Source organism: Micromys minutus, assembly GCF_963924665.1.
Source record: "Micromys minutus genome assembly, chromosome: 1".
Classification (NCBI taxonomy): domain Eukaryota; kingdom Metazoa; phylum Chordata; class Mammalia; order Rodentia; family Muridae; genus Micromys; species Micromys minutus.
In genome coordinates this window covers 101,931,873-101,950,555 of record NC_137969.1, presented here as the reverse complement: position 1 = coordinate 101,950,555, position 18,683 = coordinate 101,931,873, and the positions used below count along the sequence as shown (strand labels likewise).

General features: G+C 47.1%; 1 protein-coding gene across 1 annotated transcript in view; it reads left to right on the top strand.

Moving 5' to 3' along the window:
- Positions 1-890: 890 nt before the first annotated feature.
- The window catches only part of SYK (spleen associated tyrosine kinase), a gene marked incomplete at its 5' end in the record, with an annotated part of 35,199 nt that continues 17,406 nt past the window's right edge, over positions 891-18,683 (top strand). Inside the window, 6 exons of the mRNA XM_080929174.1 lie at positions 891-1,304; positions 2,359-2,519; positions 11,394-11,532; positions 13,281-13,362; positions 13,783-13,814; positions 15,256-15,324. Of these exons, the coding sequence (XP_080785300.1) occupies positions 891-1,304; positions 2,359-2,519; positions 11,394-11,532; positions 13,281-13,362; positions 13,783-13,814; positions 15,256-15,324 (897 nt within the window). The remainder of the gene's footprint in view (positions 1,305-2,358; positions 2,520-11,393; positions 11,533-13,280; positions 13,363-13,782; positions 13,815-15,255; positions 15,325-18,683) is intronic.

Here is an 18,683-nt window from a genome sequence, read left to right as displayed (position 1 = left end):
ACCAGCCAGGGCTCTGGATGTTTCTCTTAGAGGCTCCCAAGGCCAGAGAGGGCACTCTGGGTAGACATCACTGTTTATAACTCAGTGAGCCACTAGCTGCTTTTTCTACCCCAGGCAGGAAATGAGCAAGCCTGTGGTAACAAGGCCATGGCTACAGCTTCCTAAGGTGTAACAGTGCTTGTTTATGTGAGGTAGGATCCACAGGCTTCAGATGTAGCTCAGTTGTATAGTGCATTTCCAGCATGTGACAGTCTTGCCTGAATACCCCATGACCACATAACTCAGATATGGTAATTTGTGCCTCTGATCTCTAACTGGGGAGAGGGAGGGAGGCAGAGGGATTAGAAGCTGAAGGTCATCCTTGGCTACCTGCTGACTGAGGTCAAGTTCATCTTGGGCAACTTAAAACCCAAGAGACTGAGGAGGTGTGCATAATTTTCCTTAGTATGTTCTGTGCCTCCTGGGACCATCTAGGGCTCTGAGTTCTCACTGGTTCTGTCCCATGAACCACTGTCTCAGGGTATGGAACTGTGTCAAAATATTACAGTGCACTTCTCTTTTTCTGTGCTTCCTAGAATTTCTTGTATCAACTAGAGAAAAAAAAATAATAGTGAATTGGGTCACCTTTGTCAAAGGCCATGGATTTGGTTAACTAACTTCAGGATATGTACTGGGAGACTGTGGAAATTAGGGGCTAGAAAAGACCACACACCAAATGCACACACCAGTGTGAGCATTCTAAACTAGAAAGGCTTGTATCCCTGTGGAAACAGTTCTGGTGGGCATAGCCAATGTCTCTTGCAGTCTGGGTGCCTCATTTTGACTCTCCCTTCTTTGTGGTCCCCAGGTACTTCTGCACATAGCTCCCGGAACTCTGAAGAAGTGCAGACATGGCGGGCAATGCCGCGGACAGTGCCAACCACCTGGCCTATTTTTTTGGCAACATCACCCGGGAAGAGGCTGAAGACTACCTGGTCCAGGGAGGCATGACTGATGGGCTCTACCTGCTACGCCAGAGCCGAAACTACCTGGGTGGTTTTGCTTTGTCAGTGGCATACAACAGGAAGGCACACCACTACACTATCGAGAGAGAACTTAATGGCACCTACGCCATCTCCGGGGGCAGGGCCCATGCCAGCCCAGCAGATCTCTGCCATTATCACTCCCAGGAACCAGATGGCCTTGTCTGCATCCTCAAGAATCCCTTCAACCGGCCCCCGGGGGTACAGCCCAAAACCGGACCCTTTGAGGACCTGAAGGAGAACCTCATCAGGGAATATGTAAAACAGACCTGGAACCTTCAGGTAAGTCTGGTGGGCCTGGACCACAGGACCTTCTAAACTGACTCAGAAGCCTTTGCCTCTTTTACACAAAGACTGGGACAGCAACTACCTGTGTGGCGCTGCCTCTCGCTGCCTTTCTTCCCATCTGCACATGGGCGAGAGCAGAATCCTCACTCCCCCTCTGCTCCCTGTCCTCCCCTGTTGCCATGAAGGAGAAGGTTGTGTTTTAACTTTTACTCCTTCGGGATTTTATTTTATTTTTGTAAATTAAACTCTGGTTATTCATTACGAAGATCTGTTGGGTTTTTTTACTAGGAAGGTAAAGGTACTTACTCCATTTCCCTCTTTTGATTTCCTCCTTGTTTCCACCTGCTCGCCTGGGTCTCCTCTAATGGCCTTCCTGCAGGTGTGTTGGGGTGGGGAAGATGGGACCAAGGACACAGCTGAACCCTGACAGATATGAAGCCACAGGTGACATCCTCACTCACATCATCCTTTCAAACTTTCTTTGGTTACATGTATCGATTTTGTGTGTTGGGGTCGGGTATCTACAGGTCGATAGCGTGTGGGGGGGGGATCAGAGGATTTGCAGGAGTCAATCTCTCTTCCACCATGTGAGTCCCAGCAATCAAATTGAGATTCTCAGGCTCAGCAGCAAGAACCTTTACTGAGCCGCTCTCTCATGACCCCCGACCTCACACACATACAGCTCCTTGCCTGTTACGAAAGTACTAGGTTTTCACACTGAAACTAGTTTGAGTATAGAGCTGTCTTTGGAGGACCTTAGCCCATCGGTATATGATCTACAGATTCAATTTGTGTGTGTGTGTGTGTGTGTGTGTGTGTGTGTGTGTGGCTTTTCAAGGGTCCATCTCTTAATTTCAAAGTATATACCTTTATTTATACACTTGAAGACATGCACGTGATATACCAAAGTCTTACTGGTTCCCTTGTGGATGAGAGAAAGATGAACGGGGGGCGGGGGGGGGGAGTAGAGTTTAGTATTGATAGGACCTGGGACAGATAGGTCCACGTTCTCTCTACCCGGCCAGCTCAGTTTCTTCATTCGCTGCAGGGCCAGGCTCTGGAGCAAGCCATCATCAGCCAGAAGCCCCAACTAGAGAAGTTGATCGCCACCACAGCCCATGAGAAGATGCCCTGGTTCCATGGCAACATCTCCAGAGATGAATCAGAGCAGACGGTCCTCATAGGGTCAAAGACCAATGGAAAATTCCTGTGAGTAGCAGGTCATCTACATCCCTACTCAGAGGTAACAGCTTCCCCCATTTAGAACCCAGGTGGCCCCAGGAAGATGTCACACATCACCATCTACCAACATGGGAGCTGCTGTCACTTGTGACCCAGCATGTGCTTTATCTAGTCTGACCATAAACTGTGACATCATGCCTAAAGAAATGGTGCTCAGCCCCATAAGGGTTGAGTTTGTTACCCAACATGGTGAAACCCGGAGTGCTTTGGATTGGGGGTGTTTTCTGATGGGGGAAAATATCTGTACACATGTAATGAGAAGTCTTGGGATCTCATCCAAGCCTGCATTAGAAATTCATCTTATGTTTTCAAAGCACTTGATGTTTATAATTTCTGGACAATTTCTTGTGTGTGTAGATTTTCCTGCTCATGCATGTAAATGTGTGTGGAGATCAGAGGTGGACATTGAGTAGCTGTACAGTTGCTTTCTGTCTTATGTATCTTAATATTGATTTCTTATTTATTATTTTGTGTGTGTGTGTGTGTGTGTGTGTGTGTGCACACGCACACATGCTGGTTGGTTAGTACTCATGCTGGTGAGGGGAGTACTTGTGCCACAGTGTGCAAGTGGAGGCCAGAGGGTAACTTTCATAAATTCAGTTCTCCCCTTTTACCTTTGCTTGGGTTTTAAGGACTGAACCCAGGCCACTGGGCTTGTGCAGTGTCTTAGTCAGGGTTTCTATCCCTACACAAAATATCATGACTAAGAAGCAAGTTGGAGAGGAAAGAGTTTATTCAGCTTACACTGTTCACATTGCTGTTCATCACCAAAGGAAGTCAGGACAGGGACTCACACAGGGCAGGAACCTGGAGTCAGGAACTGATGCAGAAGCCATGGAGGAATGCTGCTTACTAGATTGCTTCCCCTGACTTGCTCAGCTTCCTTTCTTATAGAACCCACCAGGCCTAACATCCCAGGGATGGCACCACCCACAATGGTCCAGGCTCTCACCCTTGATCACCAATTGAGACACAAAACCAACCAGTATACGAGGCAACCACCTTTATCCAATGAATTACCTCACTGGCCTTCCCTTCCACCATGCATTTTGAGAAACAGTCTCTCACTGAATCTGGGGCTTGCTGATTTGTCTATACTGACTGGCCAGCAGCCCCCAGGAGTCCTCCTGTCTGTACCACTCCAGTGCTGAAGTTACAGGTACTTCCTTCCACACCCAGTTTTTTACATGGGTTCTTGGAATGATCTTAGGCTTTCATGTTTGTTTTACCAACCGAGCCATAGTCCCTGCCACCTAGCATCAAGGCAATTTCCCCACAATATTTTTAGTGTTTTCAGGGTGCTTGACCTGAATTCTGCCTCCAACGAAGACATGGGACACAGAGTGTGGTAGTAGAGAAAGGTATGGTTTGTTCCCTCAGATCTGCCCCCAGATCTTGGACTTGAATTCTGTCTGTGTTTGGAGCTGAGGGCTAATGCAGACATTCAGGAGCAAGCTCCTCAGAGCAGCTTACACCAAATCTGGATGCAGCTGTCTGAACAGAAATATGTCTGTGGGCTTCAGCCTGGCCAGCTCAATAATGTGAAAGCTTGAATCTTGGATTCTTGACTTGGGTGTTTGCACTGGGGCAGTGTGAGCCTAAATCCAGAAGGTTTTGGAGCAATTGGACAGTGTAGTTGAGTGGAGTAGCTGGATATGATCTATGGTCCAGAGAGGTTAGGGGCAATCCTTATCCTTGTGTGGGTAAACCTTCTAAAGATGAGCCTGCCAAGGTAGGAATGCCTGCGTTTGTCACCTAGTGTCCCTACTCAGAGGCCTTCTAGGAACCACCACCCATTTTTCCCAGCAAAACTTTCTCACATTCAGTGGTTTAGCCTCATGGTCAGGTACGTTGCTCAGCACCAGACTGTCTTCCTAGAAACATAGCTGTTTTCTCTGCTTTTGCATCTAGATAAAAAATTTCCTCTTACTTCTGATATTTTTTTTTAAAAAAGATGATTTATGGTGCTGAAAAGATGACCCAGTGGTTAAAAGCACTGGCTGTTTTTCCAAAAGACCTGAGTTCAATTCTCAGCACCTACATAGTGGCTCACAACTGTCTTTAACTCCGATCCCAGCAGATCTATGTCCTCTTCTGGCCTTTGCATGAGCTAGGCATGCATGTGGTGCACAGACATATGTGTGGGCAAAACACCCATAGACATAAGAATAATAATAAAATAAAGGTTATTTTAGATTATATTAATCATTTCTTTTTGGAAAACGTTTTATTGGTTCTTTGTGAATTTAAAATCATGCACCCCAATCTCACTCATCTCTCCCTCCCCTTGTGCCCTCCTCTTGCAAATTCCCTGCCAACAGAGAAAAAAATAAATCTTGTGGAAGCTGTAACGTGTCACAGTGTGTCCCACAGTGTACGCCAGTGTCCACATGTCCGTGCTTGCAAACGCTCATTGGAATGACTTGTCGATCTGGTTCAAAGCCTGTGGCTTCTGCTACTTCCTCAATACTGGGACTCTTCTCAGATGTCCATGATTGCCCTGTGTCATGGCGATCCTGGCGATCCTGTGGCTTCGGATCTATAGGACCAGCCCGCACGTTCATAGATGGGGTAGATGTTGGGATGAGCCATTCAAAGCCCCAAGTCTGGGCAGGTAGTCTGTGTGTGGCTGTGATGTGGGCATGGCACAGGATGCACAGGTCACTCTGGGTGCCAGGGTCCATGCCGCTCATGCTAAGACAGACCCATGTCCTCTCTGTTTCTCCATCCCGCTATGAGGTACTCAGCAAGGTCTCTGTGTCTCCTCCTGTACGTGAGCTTGTGGACAGAGCATGCTTCATCTCCACTACCCTGTCTTGTTCTCAGTACTCATTGCAACAAGGAGAAAGCCTAGACAGTCACGCAGGAGCTCTTGGTAGAACCAGGAGACTGCAGCTCGATTCCATTCGGATCTGATTACGGTCCAGTGTGGCAAGTCCTCTGTTTTTGGGACAGCGTGCACTCTTGAATCCCGCATTAGTAGTGATGCACGGCCACTTGGGTGTGAGCACAGAAAGATCCAGAAGCCTTTCCCGCCTCTCTTTCCTTCCCCACTCTCTGTTAATTTCCCACCCTAATCTATCAGCTACCTGAGGGAGAATCACTGGGAATGGCAAAACAAAGGGAGTAGGGCCACCAAAGCTCCTGCCACACTAAAGGACGAACACAACCTACCTGTCCTCAGCCATGGTTTCTTCCCAGCCATCTGCGATGAAGCCAAAGGATGGCTACTCTGCCCTCGGGGCTGAGTTCACCCTGGAGTTCAACTCCTACACATGGAATGCCACTGTGACAGCTGAGACTCATTACCATGTCCTTCATCCCCCATTCCCTGTTCACACCAAGGAATTCAAGAGGGAATTCCCTTCAGGCCTTCGGCCAGAGCCTGCAGGAGCTGCTGACAGAACTGTGCAAACTATGGGAGTCCCCGGGGCAGTTGCGGAGGCTTCCCAAGAGCTATGCCTTTCAGATTTGTGGAGTCATCAAGCCAGGAAGTCACTGAACTGCTGTTTGAGCCGCAGTTCCTACTTTCTGACTTGTGACATACATTGTGAAAAAAAAAGTAGCACAAAGGCAGTTATTCATTCAACAAGAGAGCTGTCATGTGTCTGACTGTCAGGCAGCATAGCGGGAGCTGGGGCTCTATGACCATGCATGCACACGGGCCTTCCCCCCACATCATCATGCTTTTTATGTCAGGGAAGATGGCAGTCATTCAGGTCCACATGCTACAGAGCCCGTGACATGAAAACATGCCACTCCCTGCCATGGTGTCTCATAAAATATGTGTGTGTGTGTGTGTGTGTGTGTGTATTTATGTGCATGTATGCACATGTGTGTATGTATATGTATATAATTATGTGCATGTATGCACATGTGTGTGTGTGTATGTTAGGAAGGGGGTCAGAAGTCTACACTCAATGTCTCTCTATAACTTTCCACCCATTCTGGGTCCTTCAGGAACAGGAACTAGACTCTTGTCTTCAACAGCTGTAATCCTAGCTTGTGTAACCTCTCAGTGGGAGGAACTCTCTGAGGACGTCCAAGGAGCTCTGAGAGATAAAGAGAGGTTAGCTGAGGATGGTCATGTACTATTAGGAGTACCTCTGAGAGCCCTAGTGATCTTGTATTGCTGGAACATGTTACATGTGACCAGCCACGGGAAAGGATGTTCCAACGATGCTGTGGCAACTGCATTAAAGTCTTTACTTAGTGATGACTCAAGAGAAAGAGTAACGATGCTCAAGAGAAGCTGTGCTTGATGTGGTACTTAGTTCAGTGCCTTCTAGTTTTAGGCATATGCTGGGAGTCATGGCACGTGCCCCCTGTAGATCAGTGTGTGCTAGCCTCTCTCACCCTGAGTTATGGTGGAGATGAACTGGGCCAGGTGCATAGACGAGCCAGGAACTGTGATAGACGTGGGGTTCCTACATCCATGGATCTTTCCAATCAACTCTGGAGAATGCCCACTTCCCCTTTATCCTTCAGAGGAAGCATGCTGGGTTCCTTCTGTATCCTCTGCAGCCTGTTGAAGGTCTGTTGCCTCTTTTCTCGTGTCACATGGGTCTGTCACTATGTTTCTTCTCATATTATCTTTTGTCTGATCTCTGTCTAATCTGTAATCTGTTCTTTTACTCCTTGACTTTTTTAGATAGCTACATTTTTTTTAATGTCTAGAAATTAAATTTGGAGTAAGGTTTGTTTATCTTTCAAAATGCTTTCTCAACAATTTTAGGAGCAGCTCATTGATTGGTTGGTGATTCCTGTTTTATTTCTTTAAACATTCCATGCATAGCTAGTTTATATTCCATCTTTTGTGCTTTTAATACTGAGCATCTGCAGGTATATAATCCCATTTTCACTAGTATCTCTCTTGCCCAAATGCTCTTTTCTCAAAACTTACGCTTACTTCATCTGAGGTAATCTTTTTGAGCTCGTATATGGTTGATGCTCATCTGTGGGGAAGCTAAATGTCCTGTGTTATGAATGCTTTCCTTCAGGATTCAAGTGGCAGCTGCTGATCTGAAGCCCAAACTCTGCCCAGTGTAGGGCTGGTAATAGTGTTTGTCCTCAACCCCCCTATTGTCAGTGTGTGTGTGTGTGTGTGTGTGTGTGTGTGTGTGTGTGTGTGCAAATGCATGCAGGTGTACATGAGAGTGCATGCATATAGAAGGCAGAGGTCAACCTTTTATGTCACCTCTCTAGAGCCAATCACATTGTTCCTTGAGACAGGGTATCTCACTAGAACCAGGAGCTCATCAGTTAGACTAGGTTTCTGGGCTAGTGAGTCTCTCCACCTCCTCAGTGCTGGGATTTAAGGGATGCTTCATCTCCTCATGCTAGTTCAGCAAGCATTTTACTGACTGGACTATCTCCCCCAGCCCTGAGCCCACTGTTGCTTTTATTTGCCAAACAAGCTTGCCTCCTCAAGTTTTAGCTCAGGTTGTGATCTATGCATTCTTTCCAAAATTATGCTGTGGGCCATTACGCTGTGGGCATCAAAGAAATCCTTCTCTTTGTTCGTTAAGGGGTGGAACAGTGGCTGTTGTGATCCGGGACCACAGTGATAGCTGAGTTCAGTCAGTCTTCCCACACTGGTATGGGTGATCAAAGCAGGTCAAAAAAGCATTCATTTGATCTGTGTGGGTTTGCCTTAGGGCCATTTAAAAAAAAAAAAGAGCATCATAGGCCATCTGAAGAAAAAGTTCAAAGACAGCTGTGGTCTGTGTCAGGTGTCAGTTTACTGATGCTGCTCAGAGGCCCTGGGAAGATGGAGGAAAAGCCACAAAAAGGAACTCTACCTTTAGGTACTGGAGCAGAGAGACAAAGAGAAAGCTGTGTGCACCTTACACAGGGAATATGTGTTAATACTGGCAGTCAGCCTCAGGTGGTAGTGCTCAGGAGTTGTCCACCGAGTTGTTGAGCAGGGTATTCCACCCAGACCCGGGCCTTGTTGATTATGCTAGGATGACTACCTGCAACTCCCAAACATCCACCTGCCTTTGCCTCCCCAACACAGGGACTGCAAGCAGAAATCATGATACTTGGTTGTGTTTGCTTGTTTGCTGTTTGCTTGCTTGCTGCTTGCTTGCTGCTTGCTTGCTTGCTGCTTGCTTGCTTGCTGCTTGCTTGCTTGCTGTTTGCTTGCTTGACGTTTCCTCATTTGCTTGTTTGTTTTAATAGGGATTCTAAGATTGAACTAAGGTTATCCTGGCTGCAAGGCAAGCACCTTACCTTCTGCAACGTCTCCACAGCACGGGAAAGACATTTGTGAAAAAATGTTTTAAAAGATGTGTGGGTAGAGAACAGAAGTTTGGCATGCCTCAGATCTGGTTTGCTTTAGGGACTTATCTTTCAGGGTCTGCACAGAGGACACTCAGTGTGCCTATGTGTTGCTACTTCAAGGGTTTGGCAGATGCAATGTTTCAGTACCAGATGCCACTTAGTCCAGGATCCCTATCTTCTGTTTTCCTTAGCCCTCCTCGAAAAGCTACTGTGCTTTCTTAGACCTGAGCAATGATCTCTTTCTTATCTAGGATTCGCCTCTCTCTTCTCTTTCCCTCCCTTCCCTCCTCCCCCTCCCACTTCCATCCCCTCTCCTGCTGCCCATTCAGACAATTTTCTTCCTCTTGCAACTCTGACCCCACCACAGATGCCCCTGGACAATAACAACAGAGACTAGGGTTCTGTTCTCTCTGCATCAGATGCAGACCACATCCCTAGAATCTTAGACACCGCAGCCTTCTGTGTCTTGTTATCTCCCAGGCCCTCCACTCATTTTCTGGTCTCATCACCACCCACACCTTGAGCTACCGACCCTCCTACCTTGACCTCCTGTTGGTGTGATGATGTGTGCATTTCCTCCTCCCCCTTACCCTCACCCTTACCCTCACCCTTACCTTCCCCCTTACTCTCACTTTACCCTCCATTACCCTCTCTTTACCCACCTCCTTACCTTCCCCTTTATCCTCCCCTTACTCTCTCCTTTCCCCCTTTCTCGATTCACCCTCTCTTTCCTTCCCCCCCCCCACATACACACACAGTATTCTATGCCTACTTATTTGTGTTGATGTGCATACTCATGAATAAAATACAGATGCCTGAGGAAGACTTCCAGAATCTTCCTCTGTCAGTTTCCATTTATTCCTCTGAAACAAAGTCTCTTATTGAACAAAAAGAAACTCACTGCTTCAGCTGAGCTGGTCAACCTGGGAGCTCCTAGCATTTCTCTCTCCAACCTTCATCCATCACTGTGCTAACAGACACATGTAGACATGTCCAACCTGATTTTACAGCAAGTGTTCTTACCCACTGAACCATGTCCCCAGCCCCTTAACATATATGTGTGTATACACATTGTCTTCTCTGCAAGCCGCTTGTGTCTCTAAGATAGAGCCAGCACACATTGTGAATGGCTGCCCTAAAAAACAGGTTTAACCCTCTGTTTATATATGGTGTTTTATTGTGTGACTAGGCATCACCCAATAACTAACAAAGCTTTAATCAGCCACTTGGTCATCCAAAAGGAGTTAGCACCTCACGGTGCTGGTGACTCACTGTAGGAGGTAGCAAATGTCTCCACAGTGGCAAAATTTCAGAACACGCATCTACAGTTTCCCAGCCTTCACTAGCTGCCCCAAGCTTCAAGCAGAGGCTAGGAGGGAGCTCTGGCTACTCAGCCTGAGGACATGCATATGGCAGCAAAAAGGGAAGTGAGGTCACATCTGGTCCCAAGGCCCAGCTCAGCCTGAACTGTGGCTGTGGCCTAGACATTATGTACCTGGAGAGAGCTGTACAAATCACCCCAGTTTGCAGACATCCTTCTCCAGGTAGCTGGAACTTGACTGAGCTCTTCCCGAGTCCAACGCACTTGGATGTAGCTGACCGCTCTGAGAGTTCATCTTCCTTTCCTTAGCAAACACAGAGGACACAGAGGTCTCAGAGTTTCCCAGACCACACAGATGTCCTACAGACTCGTCCTTACCTGGACCTCATGATCAGAAGTCATGAGTTCCTAGAAAGGGGTGTAGTGTGGCCTCAGAGAGATGAGGCTCTGAACTGGAAGAGTCACACCTCTTGTTGCCATGTCAGCCCAGGTCACACCCTCTCTGGGGCCTTTCCACAAACCGATTCCTCCTCTGATGTCGGGACTGCCTTGTGCATGTGTCTCGCTCGGTTCAAGGGTGCACTTGTGTGTTGCCATTTGTCATGGGGGCCTGGAGTCCTACACGTAGCTCCTGATGTCAGGGAAACAATGAAGTCCTAATCCACCTACAGATGCCTGTTGGGCCTCAGGGGTGTCTCTGCTGGTTCATGCCACAAGGCTATCATTCCCGTCTCAGGTAGGGGATGCCAGCTGCTAATGTCACATAGTGTTTTAAGCCTGTCCCTGGCACTGAAGAGAGAGTAAGAAAGGGAAGAAGGCCATGGGAGTAGAAGCATTCATAATCTTTCATGTGTGCTCCAGAAAATGCTGTTGAAATGCTCACTGGATTCCCATCTGCCCTACACCTGAGTCTAAGGCTTTCACAGATACCCCAAAGCCTATGCCTGTTTCCCTGAGCTACACACAACCCAAGCTCTGCCATTGATCTCCAAAGTTTCATGGCCCTGCTGGACCTTTGCCATATCCATCTCCAACCCTTGGAATTTCCTTTATGCTGTCACACTGGCCCTGGTACTGAGCCCTCCTGTGATCTCGAGGTCTGGCTGCTGCCTGCCCACCACTGCTTGTTGATGCTGGTGACCTTCTGCGCACTAGGGTCCCCAGCTGTGGAGACGGTATTGCTTGTTCGGTTGAAAAGTCACAGTAGGGGTAATATGGTGTGCTCTCTCTCCCAGGATCAGGGCCAGAGACAACAACGGCTCCTATGCGCTGTGCTTGCTGCATGAAGGGAAGGTATTGCACTATCGCATCGACAGGGACAAGACCGGGAAGCTCTCCATCCCTGAGGGGAAGAAGTTCGACACCCTCTGGCAGGTATGTTTCTCTCTCTCTCTCTCTCTCTCTCTCTCTCTCTCTCTCTCTCTCTCTCTCTCTCTCTCTCTCTCTCTCCCCACCTGCCTCCATCTGTGTCCTTCTGTCTGTCTGTCTGTCTGTCTGTCTGTCTCTCTCTCTCTTTCTCTCTCTCTCTCTCTTTCTCTCCCCACCTGCCTTCATCTGTGTCCTTTTGTCTGTCTGTCTCTCCCTCCCTCTTCCCCTCCCTTGTCCCTCCCCTCTCCCTCTGCTCCACCCCCTCCCTCCTCCCCTCTGGAGGGCACAACGTAGGCCTACTAGACTGCTCTTTCCAAAACTCTGCTTCATACCCCTCATGAAAACCCATTTTCTGATTTCTAGAAGACTTATTTGAGAAATGCCCATACAGACCATCATCAAATCAATGACACCACAGAGGTTTCTGTCACCTGTTTAGAGCCATTAAGTTCCTGATGCCTCAGGATAATGTATTTCAAGGCAGTGTTAAGAATTTAAGAGAAAGCTCTGCCATCAGGAACTGGAGTAACATATGCACCTACACATACACACTCACACACACAAATACACACATATACACTCACACACACAAATACACACACACAAACACACACATACAAATATGCACACAAACACATTCACATACACAAACACTCCCATACACACAAGCACACACACATACAAACACACTCACACACAAATACATACACAAACACACTTAAACACACAAACACACAAACACACACACACACACACACACACACACTCATACATAAAAACACACACACACTATAAATGACCAAACAAAGAACCTAGGGACTGTGACCCAGCTGGTCTTGGAGCTCTGAAATACCAGGGTAGACACTGAATTTCAGGTGACATCATGGTGGCTAACCAATGTGGGGAGCACCCGCATAGACAAGCAGCCTCATAGCCGAGCCACCACAGGAAGTTAAAACAGCTTAGAGAGCAAGTCCACTCTTCCTGGGCTCCAGACAACTGCCTGTCCAAGGAACACTGCATGCCTGCTTTGCAAAGTGTTCATTCTCAACCTAGCCATCAGTAAACCTAGAGGAAACTCAAGCACCCCAACACTATTCATCCAGCTCCCCACACTTGCTACTGAGCACATTTCACTTCCTTAATCTGACATCACAACCAAATTATCTGTGGAGGCAGGAGGATTAAAAGTAATAAATTCAAGGCCAACCTGGGCTACATAGAAAAATCCTATCTCAGCAACCAAACAAAAAATTAACTCAATAAAGAACTATGTGGTAGAAATGGTATGGAAACCTCCAAACCCCAAATATATCATTATCTGGCTGCATGATTGTTAATTTTAATTGCTAATTTGACACCATCTGAATCACCTGAGAAGGAAGTCTCAAGGATTGTGTAGATTGGAGAGTGAGTATATCCATGGGGATTGTTTTGATTACATTAATTGATGTGGGAAGACTCGGGCCATTGGTGGGTGGCACCATTCCCTAGGCTTGAGTTCTGATCTCTATAAGACCAGAGACTGATTGCTAAGCAGTAAGCATGCATACACTCTCCACTCTTGACTATGGATGTGACCAGCTGCTTTGAGGCTAAAAAGTTCTTTGACTCTATCCTAGGACATCTCACACCCATCCCCAAGTACCCTGTGAAAGAGACTGTCTGGCATTTTGATGGTTTTAAAACCAGTGAGAGCTGTGACTTATACCAATGCTCTCTTTCAACCATTTTCTTCCTTGCTTCTCTTCCAGCTAGTGGAACATTACTCCTACAAGCCAGATGGGCTATTAAGAGTCCTCACAGTACCATGTCAAAAGATTGGCGCGCACATGGGTGAGTGATTGGCACAGAAGAGGCTCTGATTTGGGGGAACTGGTCGCTGTCAACCTGGTATCAGATCTGCCTATTCCAAACTCATACATAGTGAGGCTTTGATTTTACAAAAGTCAATGTCACGCCAATTCTCGGACTCATTAGCTGAAAGATAACCCATCACTATAACAACAAAAACACCCAGTGGGATTTAATTGCATGTCTTACCTGGATGGTGGCACATGTCTTCAATCCCAGCATTAAGAAGGCAAGGTAGGGAATATGTGATTTCAAGACCACCATCAGACCCTGTCTCAAAGAGAAAAACTTACTTAACTGAATGTGTCAAAAATTCAGGCATATTGATAGATATGAAATGTATGTGGTTTGTACAAACAGCGGCGGAAATTGAACTGCAACTATGGTATATTCTTCTTACAGGTCACCCAGGAGGTTCAAATACCCATCCTATGGTAAGTATTATCATAGGTGTCTCTGCTGGGTGCTGGGGAAGCACATAGGAAGGTCGGGTTTTAGTCAGCACAGGAAGTGTACTCCAAATACATCCTTGAAGGCCTGGGAATCTAATAAGTCTGGGAAACCATCAGCCTGTTGCCACTGCTAAGGGAGACATGTATTCATGGTTTTTTGTCTGTTTTATTTATTTATTTATTTTGTCTCATTCTCTAGAAGTAGTGTGCCGAGTGAGACAGAAACCCACTAGGAGATCAGAAAAGCCACTGATCAGACGTAGAAAAAGGAAATGTATAGTCCAAGTTCAATCTTGCGTTGTCTGTGTGAACTTGTGTGTGCCATGCATAGGCCTGCCAACATGCGTGTCAGTAGAACATGGCCAGCAGATAGGTATCTTTTTGAGGTTGGCTATCTAACTACTTTGGCCAAACCAACTGACACCTTATTACCAGGGACTTGACCTAAATTGATTTGACTAATGGTTAGGGGAGAGAAGAGGTGAGAGGGAACACTTGGTAAGATTTCAAGAGAAAGGTCCAGGGAAGGAAAGAGTCTTGGCCAGAACAGACACCCCTCTCTTTGTCACTAGATAAGAACGTACCCCAGGTGACCCTGTTTCATTGCAAAGAAAGAAGAACCGCAGGTCCCTTCTTTATCCAGAAGGATGTCAGAGCTGGTACTTAGGTTGTTACTTCACAAGAGTTGCTCTTCTCACATCGTAGGGACTTCAGGGTGCACATCCCAGCCCATAAGCACCACCAGGAAATAATTCCTGACATTTATCCTGCTAATTGCTAAGAAACAAAATCTACCAAAGGCCAAACACTTGCCCGGTCTCTACTGGCGGTGGTTGGCCACTTGCTACCAAAACTGTTCATCCCGGGGCTAGAGCTTCTTACCAAACTGAGAGACCTTGTGTAGACTAACACACCAGCGAGCTTGAGGGCCCTCTGAAACACAATGCCCCCTGGGGGCCTCACCTGGCGTTTATCATTCTGAGCTCTTGAGACAGCTCTGTGTCCAACTTGTAGCCTGAAGGCTGCATATGTTATAGGATTCTGTAGATAACAATATCATGTTGTAACCAGTGTCACCAAACAGTGACACCACTCAGCAGTCAGTGACTTGAGTCTTTTGTGGACCTCAGGACACAGGATTTCCATAGACAACATGGCTGTTTCATGTCTCAGCTTTGATTTTGTAGCCCCCAGTGGAAAATATTTATGGAGTATCTTAGACCTCTCTGCTCGGGTGATAGACTCTTCTGGGAGCATCTCAAATGATCTGAACTTGCATGCAGGAAATCTCCCTGGGGCAGGTGAAGGGAGCGGGCAGTGTGTTTGCAGAATCAAGGCGGGGTAGCATGTCATGAGGAAGAATGTCTTGCATGTGTTTTTTGAAACTAAATGCTCTATTCCTCTCTGCTGTTGTGGTTTCTAGACTTGGTCACCGGGTGGAATAATCTCAAGAATCAAATCCTACTCCTTCCCAAAGCCTGGCCACAAAAAGGTGCTAAAGTGCCCCTCGCTTGCAGCCCCTGGCTAAGTGGTAGGATAGACTCTCCTGCAGTCCATGCCTGGCTGGCTGTCCTGTAGCCAAGGAAGCTCTGCCCCCATGCCTCCTGCCTGCCATGACCTTGCAGCCCCATGCTGTTGTCTCCACACATCTCTTGATGCAGTGCATGCATGCTTTGCTCGTGGCTTCTCCATCACTGCTGCTGCACCGCCTGTCCTTGTAACCTCACTCTCTACCAACACATACCTCCAGTCACTTCATGAGCACAACCTTCTGGTTCTCATATCAGATGCAGCATTATGGCTTCCGATACATAAGGTTCTTCACAATGGAGCAAACCGGGGTCTCCAGGGGTGCTCTGTCCCCTGAAACATCAGGTTGATTTTTGCGTTTGGTTACGTGACTGAATTTTGAGGGACAGTGAAAAGGAGACCTTAATGGGAAGATGGCTTAGAGGCCAAAGGCAGTTGTCACCAAGCCTAACAACCTGAGTTTGGTTCCTGGGACTCACAGGAGAAAACCAGACTCCTTCCAGTTGCCCTCTGATCCCCGAGTGTGTGCCTTGACTCTTACACAGATTTTCTTCAGGGTTTAGAAATCAAACTCAAGTGCTCCACCACTCAGCTGTGTCCCAGCCTCTGGTTCTTGTTTGTTTTTAGTTTTGGTTTGGGAGACAGGACTTTACTCTGTAGCCAAGACTATCCTTGAACTTACCTCCACCTCCCAAGTTCCAGAATTATAAGACATCCTATCCTGACCTTTGTATTGTCTTGTTTATAGTGAATTACATATACAAGCACACATACACACATGTATATGTATGTATATACACAGATATATGTGCATATATACACACATATAATGTGTATTATATACATATATATATAATATATAGGTTGCTCTTTCTTATCTATTTTTATCTTCTTTAGGTAAATAATAACTCCAGTAACAGTTGTTTTATCTTTATATCAATGTTTTCCCAAGTATGTGGTTATATGATTAAGCCAGTGCACACAGAGTTGAACATGAATGTATTTATTAGAAACAAAAGCATAAATGCCCATGAATTTTGCTCAGTAATTATCCCCTCTATTGGCCGCTCACTAGAGAGTCCTAGTCCTGTTGGCCAGAGCACAGAAGAGAGAGGAGCGTGGTGCTTGAAGAGGAAGGAGGCCATGTTGTGCTAAGTCCAGTCAGTGGTGGAGAATCTGGAGACTCTTCTGAAGCTGCCTGATCTGTGCTCGGAGCCTTACACACTCTCCTTGCTGAGGGCCCCATGTGACTGAGGTAGCTCATGTCCTGCAAGCCCAGTGGGATCCAGGCAGCCTGGTACCGCACAGGTTAAGGCAACTAAACATCCCGATGGAGGGAGATTTTCAGGGGTGTCCTCATGTGTGCAAGGCGGGTGTCTTAGAGGCCAAGAGAGAACATTGGATTTTTCCAGAGCCAGAGTTACAACTGGCTGCGAGCAGCGAAGTGTGGGTGCTGGGAACCCAAACCTGGACTCTGCAAGTAGCAAAAATCAGTACATAATCTTAGCCACTGAGCTTACTCTCCAGCCCCAAGGCAGGTGAATTTTAACTTTAGGAAATAGTACTGTGTTTTGTACTCTTTACACTTAGCTAAGGCATAAGAGTACTTGTGGCCATTTAAAAATCTCCACTACTGTGCATCCTAGCATTTCTGCTGTGTTGGTTCCCTACATCTGTAACTATGGCCACGTAGACTGAAGGAGGCTTCCTGGCTATACACACTCCCTCCCTAAGACCTTTAAGTGGAAAACCACATACCCAGGATTTCTTATTAAACCCCAATTTCATGTTTTATTCAATGCAAACCTTGATGGCTGGGATTTGGGGAAAGCATAATCAGAAGAGACCAGGTCTCAGTTCTTTGCTGTGAAATAAAAGACTAATTATACAGGGCACGTTCTCATCTTTGGGTGAACCTGACCACGTCCCACCTTCCAACAGTCTGCCCTCAGCACACCACTTCTCCCTAGCCTAAGACTGGAAACTGTACCCAGCTGACTGAAGCCAATGTCCTGGGGCCCTCTGGCTTCTGGCCTGTGGGTGGGGAGTGTTACCACCCACACTGCCACCCTTACCTAGCTGGGAGCTGGGAGTGAAAGCCAAGGTCCAGGAAGCAAAAGGCAAGGCTGTGGAAGCAGGACATGGGGCGGAGGCCACCAGCTCCACAGGACAGTGAGTTTGCTGGAGAGCTCTGGTAATCACAGGCCTAGAGAAACAGACAGGCAAGTCCCCAGCGCCTACTGACAAGCCATTCAGCCAATGGAGATCCAGTGTCAAAAACTAGGGTGGATGGTTCCTGAAGAACAATGCCTGAAGTTGACCTTTGGCCTCCACAGGCACATACACACAATAAGCACTCAGCCACACACAGAATACCACACACACACACACACACACACACACACACACACACACAAGCATGTCTAGTGCATCCCCACTTTTAATGCATTGTGACAGAGTAGTTCGAACTCAAAATTATCTACCCAAGGTTGGATACCTGGCGCCATCTAGAGGCAACTAGAAGTTATGCATAGGTGGAAAGGTAAGGCTGATGCTGTCTGTTCTCTGTGCAGAAAAGACGATGCCAGGGAAAGGACAGACCACCAAGGACAAAGTGGAGAGATAGATACCACATGTTAGCTTTGTCTGCCAGCATTTCTTCTCAAAACAATTCACACTCCCCTCCGTTTTAATCTCAACCCTTGCCTTTGAGCTCATCCCTTAAAGAGACCCCTTGTTCATTTTCCAACTGAAGCTTTACTTCCAGAGCTCTCAGTGGTGACAGTGGTGACAGGAGTCCCAGGAAGGGCCTGTGGGAAGTCTGGAAGTGGGGCTTTGTATCTTCCTCTACACCTCAAAGCAGCCAACTGCTGCTCTGGTAATGGTCACAGTGCAAAACCATCCGTTCCTTCTGCAGGACACTCGAGTGAGGTGCCAATGTTCTCCTAGTCCCGGACAGGAGGCAAGAGGAGGTGGGTCCTGGGGCTGAGGCATCCAGATGAGAAAGGTTATGTGTCTCTTGGATCTCAGAGGCTCTGCCTGGATCTTGAATGCTTGGTCTCATACGGTGCTTTCTATTGGGCGGCACGGAAGTGAAACTCTGAGCCATACCAACTTGAAGAATCCTATTTTACAAAGGAGATGCCCAATTGTTTCCTTTGTCTGTCACCTAGACATAGAGGTGGCACCTGTCTATCTGGGTGTGAACTCCCTCCAGGAGCTTGGATGCTCAGGGCTCCACCTCACTGATCCCCTACATGCTTTTGATATACTGCCCCCCCCCCCACCTTTTAACTGATTTCCTAAGACCCTCATCTCTGC